Below are 14,408 nucleotides of genomic sequence, written 5' to 3' on the forward strand. Positions count from 1 at the left end.
AAATATATTCAGTTTGCAACCTGATGGAGGTCTGTATAGATGGATTAATAGAACAAGTCTCACACACAGCTAGAAGCCCAATATTTTTTCAGAGGTAGATGCAGAAAAAAATATATTCAGTTTGCAACCTGATGGAGGTCTGTATAGATGGATTAATAGAACAAGTCCCACACACAGCTAGAAGCCCAATATTTTTTCAGAGGTAGATGCATTAAAAAATATATTCAGTTTGCAACCTGATGGAGGTCTGTATATATGGATTAATAGAACAAGTCCCACACACAGCTAGAAGCCCAATATTTTTTCAGAGGTAGATGCAGAAAAAAATATATTCAGTTTGCAACCTGATGGAGGTCTGTATAGATGGACTAATACAACAAGTCCCACACACAGCTAGAAGCCCAATATTTTTTCAGAGCTAGATGCAGAAAAAAATTATATTCAATTTGCAACCTGATGGAGGTCAGTATAGATGGACTAATAGAATGATGCTATGCCCAAAAGATTTTACTTCACTAGGTGCAGTAAAAAAATTGGTATTCTATACACAGGTGGTATATCTTGCAACACAGATAGGCTACTCCACTGACTAACACACTCTGCAATAGGCCAAAAAGGATTAGCTTTGCTAGATTCAGCCAAATGCTGTGAAAAAAACTTGCACAGCACTGGCACAGACCTGCCTGGCAAAAACTGATAGGAACTGATGTAACCTAATCCTGAAAAGGACTCCAATTACAATTAGTCTTTACTCCCACAATCTATCTATTTAAGAGCACAGACCTGCCTGATAAAAGTCGTAGGAAATGCTGTAACCTAGTCCTTAAAAGGACTGCAATCACAACTATTCCCTACTCCCAAGCTATCTGTAGATTTGTGCGAAAATTGGCTTGAAATTAACAAGGTATAGCGCACACAGCAACAGCGGTGCCGTCTAACACGCAGCTGCAGCAGTGAGAAAATGGTGGCGACGGGGAAAATGGCTTGGTCTTATAGGGCAAGGACATGTGACATACACTGCCAATGACACATGCCCTTGCTTGTGTGAAAAAAAGCACTTCGCTCCGTGTGTGCGCTGCTGATAGGCTGACAGATTGCACCTCCCCACTGCAAATGCGGGAAAGAGAAAAAAAAATGGAGATCTTCATTGTTCCTGCAGAGATCCATCCCCTGCCCCTCCCCCCACCCCGCTGTACACTCAAACTGCGTATTAACATTAATTTTCATCATTACTGAGAAAAAATCCAGTTATGATTTTGGTGCATGAACAGTTATCGAACATAACCTCGAACAGCCGAATTTTTCTCAAATTGTTCGTGTTCGCCGAACGGCTCGAACACCGCCCAAAACAGCTCGAATTTGAGATTGGCGAACAGTTCGAGTAGAACAACGCTTATCTCTAGTTATGACTAAGGGCATCTTAGTACGCCAGAAACGCAACAGGTGCTGAGGTTTCGGTTTTAAAATTATTTTTTAAACTTCATTCAAAAAAGCTTGAATTTTACCAAGTTGTCTGTGGCAGAAATTACCCTCCGTTTTCTTCTTGGTAAGCTGCAATCCCCAGCAGGTACAGCACCCACTGGTTAGCGATCATTGCAGCGAATCCACCTATGCTTCCAGCGTGTTTAGCTCCAACCTCCCTTCTCCCCTCTCCTCCATATGTAACAATATTTAATTGAATTTCAGAACCAGAACTATGTGACTTTGGATGGATTGCAGCCCAAAAGCAATTATATGGTAGAGATTCAAGCTATTACATACTGGGGACAAGTACGTTTAAAAAGTGCAAAGGTGTCTCTATATTTTTCTTCCGGACAATCCATCTCATCCAGTAAGTATATGCGTGTCTGAGTTACCAGTGATCATAGTCACATTTTATGATTGGTTTTGTAATAGCTAATATGATAGAGTCAAATCTGATGCAATAATAAAATGAAATCTTTACCCCTATAAATAAATAATTGCTCACAAAAGAACAGAGTCATTATTATAGGCCAATATTAAAGATGCTAACAGTATAATGCATAGTTACCTATGTTGAAGAAAGACACAGGTCCATCAAGATCAACTTCTTTCCACCAATTGTACATTCTGTATTGCTAGATTATTTATTATAACCCTTTTTTTGTGAGAAAAACATCTAGACTTTTTAAAATGTTATAGTGTCTGCCATTACTACCTCCTGCGGTATGGCACTCCACAGTCTGACTGCTCTAACTGTAAAGAACCTATCTTGTTAAGCTGCCGGAATTGCCTTTCCTCCACAATGAATGAATCATTGTTCTTTGGAAGGAATACTGTAAGTCAAGTGCCAGTCCTTTGTCATTGACAACACATGTATTTATATATATAAAGGAGATCTCCTCTGAAGCGTTTGTTTTGCAAGATAAACAAGTCCAACTTTTCCAACCTCTCATCATAGTAGAGGCCTTATAGCCTATTTAATAATCTAGTTTCCTGCATTTGAACTTACACTATCTTCCTACTATCTTTTTTAAAAGTTGAGCCCAAAACTTGATCCCATATTCAAGAAAGGGCCTTACAAGTGATTTATAGTGGGATAATAATACATTAGGGTCATGGGATTTTATATCTAATTTTATACACATTTGAGTACTGTGGCTGTCCTTCTCCTGTTCTGTAATCTCTAGTATATTTCCATATTTTCATGACTGTAAGAGGCCACAGGCTCAAAAAGGCTAACTTGGACAGACTTGGCACAAGCCACTCTGTCTGGCAGATTCCAGAGGTAACCTTACTTCACCCTTTAATCCCTGTACAGGGATCTGGTCTTAAAACAGGGTCCAGAGGATTGCTTCCACAGAAAGGCTGCCATCTTAAGGAGCAGACCAGAGGCAGAAAGGTTTGTCAAACAGGGTCAAAGCCAAGAGGTCACGTCAGGGACAAAATCGTAAAGCAAGCAGGTAGTCAAAATTAAAGCCAAGGTCAAAGAACAGGAATAATAAGAACAACAAACATAATCATAGCACAGCCGTATACACAAGGACAGCCATGCTATTAACTGGCAGTGGAATCAGATCTATAGGGGTTTAAATAGCTGACTGCCCCACCCAGAGCTGTCAGAAAGGAGTGATCAAAACCTAGACCAAAATTAACCCCATAGATCACTTACAAGGCAGAAACAAAATTCCAGGGAAAAACAGGACGCTGATGCCCTGCAGCCAAAGCAACAAAGGAGGCGCGAATGGGCACAGACGTTACATATTGTTGTATATAGCAATAGGATTACTCTGGCCTAAGTCCATTACTTTACATTTATCAACATTAAACCTCATCTGTCATGTGTTTGCCCATGCAGAAATCTTATCCAGTTCATTTTGTAATAATATTCTGTAAAGCTCAGTTTTTTTTATCCTACATAGTTTTGCATCGTCAGCAAAGGCTGACTCTACTCTCAATCCCATCCGCAAAGTAATTGTGGCCCCCATTGCTGATTTTATTCTATTTAGAGAATATACCATTTACAAGGACACTTTGTTTCCTGTCCCTTAACCAGCTTATTACATATGTGCATATAGTGCCCTCTAGTCGCTGCTTCTGGAGCTTCAGTTCAAGGATGTTGTGTGGTACAGTATCAGATGCCTTTGCAAAGTCCATATATATCACATAATCCGCATGAGCAGCATGTTGGTTAGACATGACGTAACATTAATGAACCCATGCTGGTTGTCAGTTATTATATTATTCTCTGTAGTATATTTTTGCAGTTTATCTCTTATAATATCCTCAAAAATTTTCAACACCACTGATGTCAAAGTTACTGGATGGTGGTTATCTGGATTCACCTTCTTACCTTTCTTAAATACACAACGGATGAAATAAGTATTGAACATGTCCCCAATTTTCTAAGTACATATATTTCTAAATATTAGTGTTGAGCTAGCACTAAAATGCTCGGGTGCTCGAAGCTCGGGCCGAGCTCACCGTGATACTCGGGTGCTCGACCCGAGCAACGAGCCCAATGTTAGTCTATGGGAGACTCGAGCATTTTTGTGGTGGCACCCCTGGCAGTCTGTAGAAAGCCTAAAAAGTGCCCAAAACGATAGTGACAGTGCTCAAAAGACATGGGGGCAACATGGGGATCACCCCTGGAAGCATTTCTGACCCCCAGGTCACTGCTGTCAACAACGTGGTCAGAGGTTTTAAGCCACTTTTACGGGCTCACAATAAAACGTTCAAAAACTAAACTGAAAGTGCTTTCCTGTGAAATATGTTAAGGAATTTCCTTTCCAGGGTAAAGACTTGTGTATAAGGTAAAATAAGTAACCAAAAACAAAAATACTCCTCCACACCTTGGGCTATGTTCACAAGTAGGATTTTTCATGCGTTTTTGCATTTTTGTATTGCTTTCAACCGTGACAAATGCATTCACCGGGAAATGTCATTTTAACATTTTACAACCTTATCTGGCCATGTGCTGTGTGACACATGCATACAGTGCTGAAAAGACATGGGAACAGCATGGGGAAGACCCCTGGAAGTATCTCTGACTCCCAGGTCACTGCCTAAAAGTGTGCCCATCAGAAGTGATCCTTGCCGCATCAGAAGATTAAACCTGAAGGTCTGAACTGAAACGTAAGTTGATGTGCATGCAAAATGTAAATGCATGTTCACACAAGGCCATTAAACAGAGAGAAACCAAGAACAAGAAAAATACCCAAATAACTGAAAGTAGATGTATAAATAGCACAGTGCAAAAATAATAATAAATAATAAAAGGTATTTAGTTAACATAATTTTGATCAAAATAATGTGAAAGCCATCCCGCCACTTCACGGCAACCCTTATGGGACAGTCCTAACTCTAATATTAAAAACCTTACCATTTGTCAAGTGGCATACATATGGACAAGGGCAGAGAGACTGATCCCTAGTGTAAGCATAGAACCGAGGCAAAATGAACTTCTCAGCCCAGACAAAGGGCGGCCACACCCTTTTATATGCACTAAAGCATACTGACTGCAAAGAAAAAACCTGAAGGTCTGAACTGAAACGTAAGTTGATGTGCATGCAAAATGTATATGCATGTTCACACAAGGCCATTAAACAGAGAGAAACCAAGAACAAGAAAAATACCCAAATAACTGAAAGTAGATGTATAAATAGCACAGTGCAAAAATAATAATAAATAATAAAGGGTATTTAGTTAACATAATTTTGATCAAAATAATGTGAAAGCCATCCCTCCACTTTACGGCAACCCTTATGGGACAGTCCTAACTCTAATATTAGAAACCTTACCATTTGCCAAGTGACATACATATGGACAAGGGCAGAGAGACTGATCCCTAGTCCACTTGATCCCTTGTCACTTGACAAATGGTAAGGTTTTTAATATTAGAGTTAGAACTGTCCCATAAGGGTTGCCGTGAAGTGGCGGGATGGCTTTCACATTATTTTGATCAAAATTATGTTAACTAAATACCCTTTATTATTTATTATTATTTTTGCACTGTGCTATTTATACATCTACATTCAGTTATTTGGGTATTTTTCTTGTTCTTGGTTTCTCTCCTCATCAGAAGATGCAGACTTGCAACTATCCCTCTGCAAGTCCTTGTCCCAGGGCAGTGTTCAATTGAACCTCCCCCATTCCTTGCAATGCAAGCGCAAATATGCAGCCAACCACCCACCCACCCACAGGCTGCAATACCATACTGCTAGCTTTCACTTGAAATGGGGCCTTTTGGTTTGGAGGAGGCCGAAGCTGGCCACCACCTCATGGCTGCTTCGACAGCGAGGTATCCATACTCAGTCCCCAGCCGCCTGGCGGCCGGGTGTCCACGCTCGGTCCCCAGACGCCTGGGGCGGCCAGGTGTCCATTAACGGTCCCCAGCCGCCCCTATTTCTCCTGTCACCTTCCCCCACACTTTTCTTAGCCTGGCCTGCTTTAGGGCAGCATTGGACGAGCCCACCAGAGAACCAGACTCCTCTGGTGGGCCCTGGCTTCTCCATCAGGGGAGTTGAGAGTGCCAAGGTGATGAGCATGATGATGATGATAGAAGTTAGCATCTGCTTTGTTTTCTTTTAATGCAAGTGTAAGTGTGCAGCCTGCCACCCACCCACCCCCAGGCGGCAATGCCATACTGCTAGCTTGCACTTGAAATGGGACCTTTTAGTTTGGAATACGCTGAAGCTGGCCACTACCTCATGACTGCTTCGGTGGCCTGGTATCCACACTCAGTCCCCAGCCGCCTGGCGGCCGGGTGTCCACACTCGGTCCCCAGCCGCCAGGGGGCGGCCGGGTGTCCTTACTCGGTCCCCAGCCGCCCCGCGGCCGGGTGTCCACACACGGTCCCCAGCCACCTGGGGGCGGCTGGGTGTCCATAAACGGTCTCCAACCGCCCCTATTTCTTCTGTCACCTTCCCACACACTTTTCTTAGCCTGGCCTGCTTTAGAGCAGGATTGGACGAGCCCACCAGAGAACCAGACTCCTCCAGTGGGCCCTGGCTTCTCCATCAGGGGAATTGAGAGTGCCAAGGTGAGGAGCATGATGATGATGATAGAAGTTAGCATCTGCTTTGTTTTCTTTTAATGCAAGCATATGTGTGCAGCTTGCCACCCACCCCCAGGCTGCAATGCCATACTGCTAGCTTGCACTTGAAATGGTGCCGTTTAGTTTGGAGGAGGCCAAAGCTGACCACTACCTCATGGCTGCTTCAGCGGCTTGGTATCCATACTCAGTCCCCAGCCGCCCGGCGGCCGGGTGTCCATAAACGTTCCCCAGCCACCCCGATTTCTCCTGTCACCTTCTCACACACTTTTCTTAGCCTGGCCTGCTTTAGGGCAGCATTGGACGAGCCCACCAGAGAACCAGACTCCTCCTGTGGGCCCTGGATTCTCCATCAGGGGAGTTGAGAGTGCCAAGGTGAGGAGCATGATGATGATGATAGAAGTTAGCATCTGCTTTGTTTTCTTTTAATGTAAGCGTAAGTGTGCAGCCTGCCACCCACCCATCCCCAGGCTGCAATGCCATACTGCTAGCTTGCACTTGAAATGGGGCCTTTTAGTTTGGAGGAGGCAGAAGCTGGCCTCTACCTCATGGCTGCTTCGGCGGCCTGGTATCCTTACTCAGTCCCCAGCCGCCAGGCGGACGGGTGTCCATAAACGGTCCCCAGCCGCCCCTATTTCTCCTGTCACCTTCCCAGACACTTTTCTTAGCCTGGCCTGCTTTAGGGGAGCATTGGACAAGCCCACCAGAGAACCAGACTCCTCCGGTGGGCCCTGGCTTCTCCATCAGGGGAGTTGAGAGTGCCAAGGTGAGGAGCAGGATGATGATGATAGAAGTTAGCATCTGCTTTGTTTTATTGGAATGCAAGTGCATGTATGTAGTAGCGGCTAGGCCTGAGGTGGTCAGCGTTTTGGCGCATATCCTACCTCCTCCGAGGATTGCTGGATGTTTTCCTGCTACTATCCCAGTTCTATGACTCCCGTTAAAACAAAGCTTCAGGTGATAAATGATGGATGAGGTGGTGGCAAAGGAGAAAGAGCAGGAGGAACAGGAATCATTCACATCAATATTAGGCCAGTCAACCACACATGTCTTGTAGAATATGTTTCTGTACCGAAAGGAGCAGTTCGGCTACACAGTTATAGGGCATACAGTGAGTGCAATGCCTACCAAAAATTTAGAGGCACTCCAATACCCCTTGGAAGTGACATGGAGGTCAGAGGGCCTTAACTAAACCATTTTTTCCATTTATAGCAACTGGGTCTCCTGTGCACTGTTGGCCTAAGCAGTGAATGGAAGGCTTTCCAAAAATTATGAGGAACTGCAATGCCCCTTGAAACAGACATGGATTACAGCGTACTAAAAACCTTCTACCCATTATTGGGGAGTGGGTCTCCCTTAGTGTTCGCCTATGCATTGAAAAGCAAAAGCTGACTAAAATTAGGAGGAAATGCAATGCCCGTTGGAAGAGTCGTGGAGGTCGCAGTAGCTTAACAAGATGGTTTTAATGCCTGTTGGAAAAGTGGTGGAGGTCACAGTAGATTAACAAGACGGTTTGTATGCCCCTTGGAAAAGTGGTGGAGGTCACAGTAGCTTAACAAGACAGTTTTAATGCCACTCGGAAGAGACGTGGAGGTTGCAATAGCTTAACAAGACGGTTTTAATGCCCCTTGGAAAAGTGGTGGAGGTCACAGTAGCTTAACAAGGCGGTTTGAATGCCCCTTGGAAAAGTGGTGGCGGTCACATTAGCTTAACAAGACAGTTTTAATGCCCCTTACAAGAGCCATACAGTACAGCATCTTAAAAACATTATTCCCATTATTGGGGAGTGGGTCTCCCATAGTCTTTGCCTATGCCTTCCAAGCAAAAGCTGCCAAAAATTAGGATGGAGGACCTTCAATGACCCTTGCAAGAGCCATGAAGTGCAGCATATTACAAACATTATTTCCATTATTGGGGAGTGGGTATCCCATAGTCTTTGCTTATGCCTTCCAAGCAAATGCTGCCAAAAATTAGGAGGAAATGCAATGCCCGTTCGAAGAGTCGTGGAGGTTAGAGTTAATTAAAAAACAACATTTCAATGCCCCTTGGAAGAGCTGTGGAGTTCAGAGTGGTTTAACAAGATGCTTTTAATGCCCCATCGGAAGAGACGTGGAGGTCCCAGTAGCTTAACAAGACGGTTTTAATGCCCCTTGGAAGAGAAGTGGAGGTCGCAGTAGCTTAAAAAGACGGTTTTAATGCCCCTTGGAAAAGTGGTGGAGGTCACAGTAGCTTAACAAGACAGTTTTAATGCCCCTTGGAAGAGATGTGGAGGTCCCAGTAGCTTAACAAGACGCTTTTATTGCCCCTCTGAAGAGACGTGGAGGTCGCAGTAGCTTAACAAGACGGTTTTAATGCCCCTTGGAAAAGTGGTGGAAGTCGCAGTAGCTTAACAAGACAGTTTTAATGCCCCTTACAAGAGCAATACCGTATAGCATCTTAAAAATATTATTCCCATTATTGGGGAGTGGGTCTCCCACAGTCTTTGCTTATGCCTTCCAAGCAAAAGCTGACAAAAATTAGGACGGAGGAACTTTCAATAATGGCAACACAGACCACGGTCACCCTGGTGGTATAGTGGTGGTAGAGGCTGAGGATAAGGAGAAGAACATAAAACAGCCGAAATGAGGAAGCGTATACCCATGTGTGGGTGTGAAGCGGTGCATGTGAATACACCTCCCGAAATAACATAGTGCATTTGACTTTATGTTACTCTTCTATCATTTGGTGGTGTCGAGAAGTCTGGCCCAATCCAGCCCTAATTCATTTTGATAAGGGTCAGCTTGTCAGCATTGTCATTTGACAGGCGAGTGCGCTTATCAGTTTTAATTCCCCCAGCGGCACTAAAAACACGCCCCGATAACACGCTATCGGCAGGGCAGGCCAGGACCTCCAAGGCGTGCAGAGTGAGTTCATTCCAAGTGTCCAGCTTGGATACCCAATAATTAAAAGGCACAGAGGAATCACGGAGGTCGCTGGTATGGTCGGCAAGGTACTCCCTCACCATCTTTTGAAACTTTCCACTCCTTGTGAGAGTACCCCGCGCCTCAGGGTCTGTCCGAAGGGAGGGTTTGAGAAAACTGTCCCACAACGTTGACAGTGTTCCCCTGCCTCTGCTGGATTGGAGTTGCGTCTCTCTCGCATGTACGCCTTGGTTGGGCAACGAACTGTGACCTCTGCCGCTAGCATGTTCAGATGGGAATTTTTTTAACAGTTCTGCTGCAAGGGCCTTCTGGTACTGCCCCATTTTTGTAGACCTCTCCACCTCAGGAATAAGAGAGTGAAAGTTCTCCCTGTAGTGGGGGTCTAAAAGTGTCACCAACCAGTAATGACTGTCAGGCTATGTGCCCACGTTGCGGAAATGAAGCGGAAAATTTGCGCTACATTTCCGCATGTCCCCTCCCGGAAAAGCGCATGCGGAATTTCGCAAGCATTTATCGCGCATTTTTCGCGTGTTTACGACATGCGGAATTGCCTTGCGTTTTTTATTGCATTTCAAAGGCAATTCCGCATGCGGAAGCGCAAAATTAATTGACATGCTGTGAATTTTTGTGCGCATCAAAAACGCTGCGGAAAAATCCGCAGCATCGGCATAGAACTTGCGGATTCTCATTGGGGACCATGGGGTGCGGATTGACAAGCGTTTTACAAGCGTTTCCGCTGCGGAAATTCCGCATCAAATACGCTTGTAAAACGCTACGTGGGCACATACCCTCACCCAACATTTTGACAACGCGAGGGTCACGGTTAAGGCAGCGTAACAAAAAGTCAGCCATGCATGCCAGACTGGTAATGGGCAAGACTTCCGTGTCCTCACCAAGATGACGACTGACCTTGCTCTCCTCCTCCTCCCCCCTGTCCTCAGGCCACCCACGCTGAACCGACGGTATGACAGTTGTACAGGTACTACCGTCTACAGCGCATGATACAAGCGCCTGTTCTTCCTCCTCCTCCTCCTTCTCTCCCTCATTGTCCCCCAATGCACGTTGGGATGAGATGAGGCTGGGCTGTGTGTAATCGACCACTATGGCTTCTTGATCCATCTCATCATACTCTGGCTGCAATGCCTACTCTTTAATTTTCAACAGAGAGCGTTGAAAAAGACAGACAAGTGGAATGCTGACGCTAATGATGGCATCATCGCCACTCACCATCTTAGTGGACTCCTCAAAGTTTGTCAAGATGGTACATATGTCAGACATCCAGGTCCACTCCTGAGGTCTTATGTCTGGAGTCTGACCTGAATATCGACGGCCTTGTTGCAGCTGGTACTCCACAACTGCTCTCTTCTGCTCACAAATCCTTTGCAACATGTGGAGGGTAGAGTTCCAACGTGTGGGGACATCACACACCAGTTGGTGTGACGGAAGCTGCAAACGCTGCTGCAACACAGCAAGGGTGGCAGAAGCTGTAGCCGACTTGTGAAAATGAGCTGACAGGCGGCGTACTTTGACGAGCAGATCTGGCAACTCAGGGTGCGATTTAAGAAACCTCTGAACCACAAGGATAAGCACATGAGCCAGGCATGGTACGTGTGTGATCTCGCCTCGCCTCAGAGCCGCCACCAGGTTACGGCCATTGTCACACATGACCATGCCTGGATGTGGGTTCAGCGGTCTCAGCCACAGATCTGCCTGCTCTTTCACAGCTGTCCACAACTCACAAGCAGTATGAGGTTTCTCACCTAAGCTTATGAGTTTCAGCACAGCCTGTTGCCGCTTGGTGGAGTGCTTCCAGCTTGTAACTGATGTGGTGATATCTGAAATGGAGGCTGAGCATGAGGAGGAGGAGAAGGATGATGCGCAGGAGCTGTTCACTGTGGGGGCAACTCTGACTGACATAGGGCCCGCAATCCTCGGTGTGGGGAGGATGTGTTCCGTCCCAAGGTCCGACTGGGTCCCGGCTTCCACAATGTTTACCCAGTATGCCGTCAGGGAGGTGTACCGTCCCTGGCCACAAGCACTTGTCCACATGTCCGTTGTCAGGTGGACTCTCCCAGTAACTATGTTGTTGAGGGCACCGCAGATGTTTTGGGACACGTGCTTGTGTAGTGCAGGGATGGCACACCGGGCAAAATAGTGTCGGCTGGGGACCGAGTACCGAGGAACGGCCACCGCCATAAGGTTGCGGAAGGATTCTGTCTCCACCAGCCTAAAAGGCAGCATTTCCAACGCAAGCTGTCATGAAATGTGCGAATTTAGGACTGTGGCCTGTGGGGCGTTAGCTGCGAATTTCCGCTTTCGTTCAAAGATCTGGGATATGGACAATTGAACGCTGCGGTGGGACGTGGACGTGGACGTTGATGCTGTTTCTTGAGAAACTGCCATAACAAGTGAAGACTGAAAGGAGAGGGCATCTTTGCATGCAGTATGGACAGGGGATTGCCTTGCAGACACAACAGGGGGTTCTATAGCACGCACAACAGCGGAAGAAGCAGTGGTGACACCCGCTGACACTGGTTCTCGACCCTGGGGTTCGGCCAACAAAGTCGGGTGCTTTGCTGCCATGTGCCTGATCATGCTGGTGGTGGTCAGGCTGGTAGTTTTGTCACCCCTGCTGCTGCTGGCATGGCAGGTGGTACAAATGGCCTTTTTGGGGTTATCAGCAGAGTCTTTAACAAAATTCCAGACTCTAGAAGACCTACAGGTTGTACTGGCAACGTCCCTCGTGTTGGTGTTACGGGGAACTGTTGCCTGCCTTCTGTGTGCGGCCACCACACTACTTCTTCTTGCCTGTTGGGGTACTCTGCCTCCCTCACCCTGTGTACTGCCGGTCTCGCTCTGCATATCCTCCTGCCACGTTGGGTTAGTTACTAGATCATCCACCACCTCCTCCTCTTCCACTTGTGCACCACGATCCTCCTCCTCACTTTGTGTCAATTGTGTCTCGTCATCGTCCACCTCTTGTGACAAATTGCCAGCATTGACTTCCTGTGGCCGTGGCTGTTCAAATATTTGGGCATCGCTACATGGGATCTCCTCTTGCACCACTTCAAGCGGAGTAGGCGAGGGGCACAAATCTGGAAATGGACCAGTGAACAACTCTTCAGAGTGTCCAAGTGTGGGATCAGTTGCTGTCTGACTACACTCGGCATGGTGGGAGGAAGGAGCATCAGGGTGAGGAGGAGTATGCGGTCGAGACTCACGGCTACTAAGATTTGACCATGTGGAAGACAGTCCGAAGGTGGTGGTGCCCAGGTAACTGGAAGTATTATCTGCTATCCAATTAATAACCTGTTCACACTGATCAGTTTGCAATACTGGTGTTGTTCTGTGCTTCCCTAGTAATTAGGTCAAGAAGTGCGAGCGAGAAGATGTGGCTGTTGGTTGTGGCACATTTTCACCTTGGCCACGGCCCTGTCCTCTGCACGCACCATCACCAGAACGTCCAGTTCCACATCCCTTGCCATGCGTCTTGTCCATTGTAAAGGAAGTAAAATAGCTTACACTCGCACTATCAGTGGAAAAAGGGTAATAAAAAGTAGATTAGAACTGTGGAAGAGGAAAACCACAGTTCTATTTCTCTGGCCTACACCCGACTCTTTTAAACAATCTGAACAATCAGGGAGAAATTATTACTGTTTTTCTTTACGGAAAAAATGCCAAAGGCTGAATAATAGAGATTTTTTACCGTGGAATGGCAAAACCACAGTTATTGTTTACTGGGGTATACCAGACAATTTTAAATAGATATATTTGCGGCTGAACAGTGAGCGACACACTCATGTCTTTTTTTAGGTAAAAATGGCCCAAAGGTGGATAATACAGAGGTTTGAACCGTGGAACTGCAAAACCACACTTCTATTTCTCTGGCCTACACCAGACTCTTTTAAGAAAATATATTTGTGTCTGAGCTGTTACAGACTTTTTTTTTTTTTTTTGGGGGGGGGACACCAAATGGTTAATAAGATGGGTATTTGTACAGTGTGAAGGAGGAAAAAAAAAAGAGGATTTAGATAAAAAAAAAAGGATTTTTCCTGGCCCCCGAGACCTGGAGCTAAGTCCAGCAATTTCAGCAACAGGAGCACACAGGACTGTAATGCAGCGTTTGCTGGTATAACCACTGCGTCTCCTATACAGCCTGCCTACCTGCCTGATATCTGGGATGGATATTAGTCTTGAGAAGGACTGTTTGTTTGATCTGGCAGCCTTTACAGACCCTACACTAACTATTTCACAGCGCCAAACATGCAGGACGGAGACCCGAGCTCCTGCCCGAGTAACCCGGAAATGCTCGTTGCTCGCCGAACATCCCGAGTAGCGTGATGCTCGGGCGAGTACCGAACAGTGTCCAGCATGTTCGCTCAACATTACTAAATATGCTTTTGACATGAAATTTTCACCAGATGTCAAAAACAACCCATCCAATCCACACAAACAAAGAAGTCAAACAATAGATGTCCATAAATTAAGTTATTTCTTATAATGAGAAATGACATAAGGAAAAAATGTTGACCACATGAAGAAAAAGAGATGGTAAAAGCCTTGGAAAGTCATGAAACCAGCTGAAATCTAGCAGTAATTAGAAGCAAACCTGACACTTAGTGACAAATAATATCAGCTGGTTCAAGTGATGGCCTATAAAACGATGTCTCATTACCAAGGTGCCACACAAGAAACATTTCATGATGGGTAAAAGCAATGAGCTGTCTCAAGATCTTCTAAACCTTATTGTTGCAAACATAGTGATGGTATTGGTTACAGAAGAATTTCTAAACTACTGAAGGCTCCAATGAGTACTGTTGGGGCCATAACACAGAAGTGAATCATCATTTCACCATAAACCGGCCATAGCCAGGTGCTCATCACAAGATTTGAGACAGAGGAGTGAAAATAATTTTCAGAAGATTTGTCCAAAAGTCAATGACCACTTTGGAGAGCTACAGAAAGACCTAGAA

At 45.6% G+C, this 14,408-nt stretch overlaps 1 protein-coding gene across 1 annotated transcript in view; it reads left to right on the forward strand.

Annotated features, from left to right (window-relative positions):
* Nucleotides 1–14,408, forward strand: part of ANOS1 (anosmin 1) — a 345,355-nt gene that overhangs the window by 259,490 nt on the left and 71,457 nt on the right. Inside the window, exon 8 of the mRNA XM_073667333.1 lies at nt 1,687–1,831. Within this exon, the coding sequence (XP_073523434.1) occupies nt 1,687–1,831 (145 nt within the window). The remainder of the gene's footprint in view (nt 1–1,686; nt 1,832–14,408) is intronic.

The sequence above is a fragment of the Phyllobates terribilis genome, unplaced genomic scaffold (genome assembly GCF_046119375.1).
Source record: "Phyllobates terribilis strain yellow unplaced genomic scaffold, ASM4611937v1 Scaffold_2__4_contigs__length_985480577, whole genome shotgun sequence".
In the NCBI taxonomy this organism is placed as follows: domain Eukaryota; kingdom Metazoa; phylum Chordata; class Amphibia; order Anura; family Dendrobatidae; genus Phyllobates; species Phyllobates terribilis.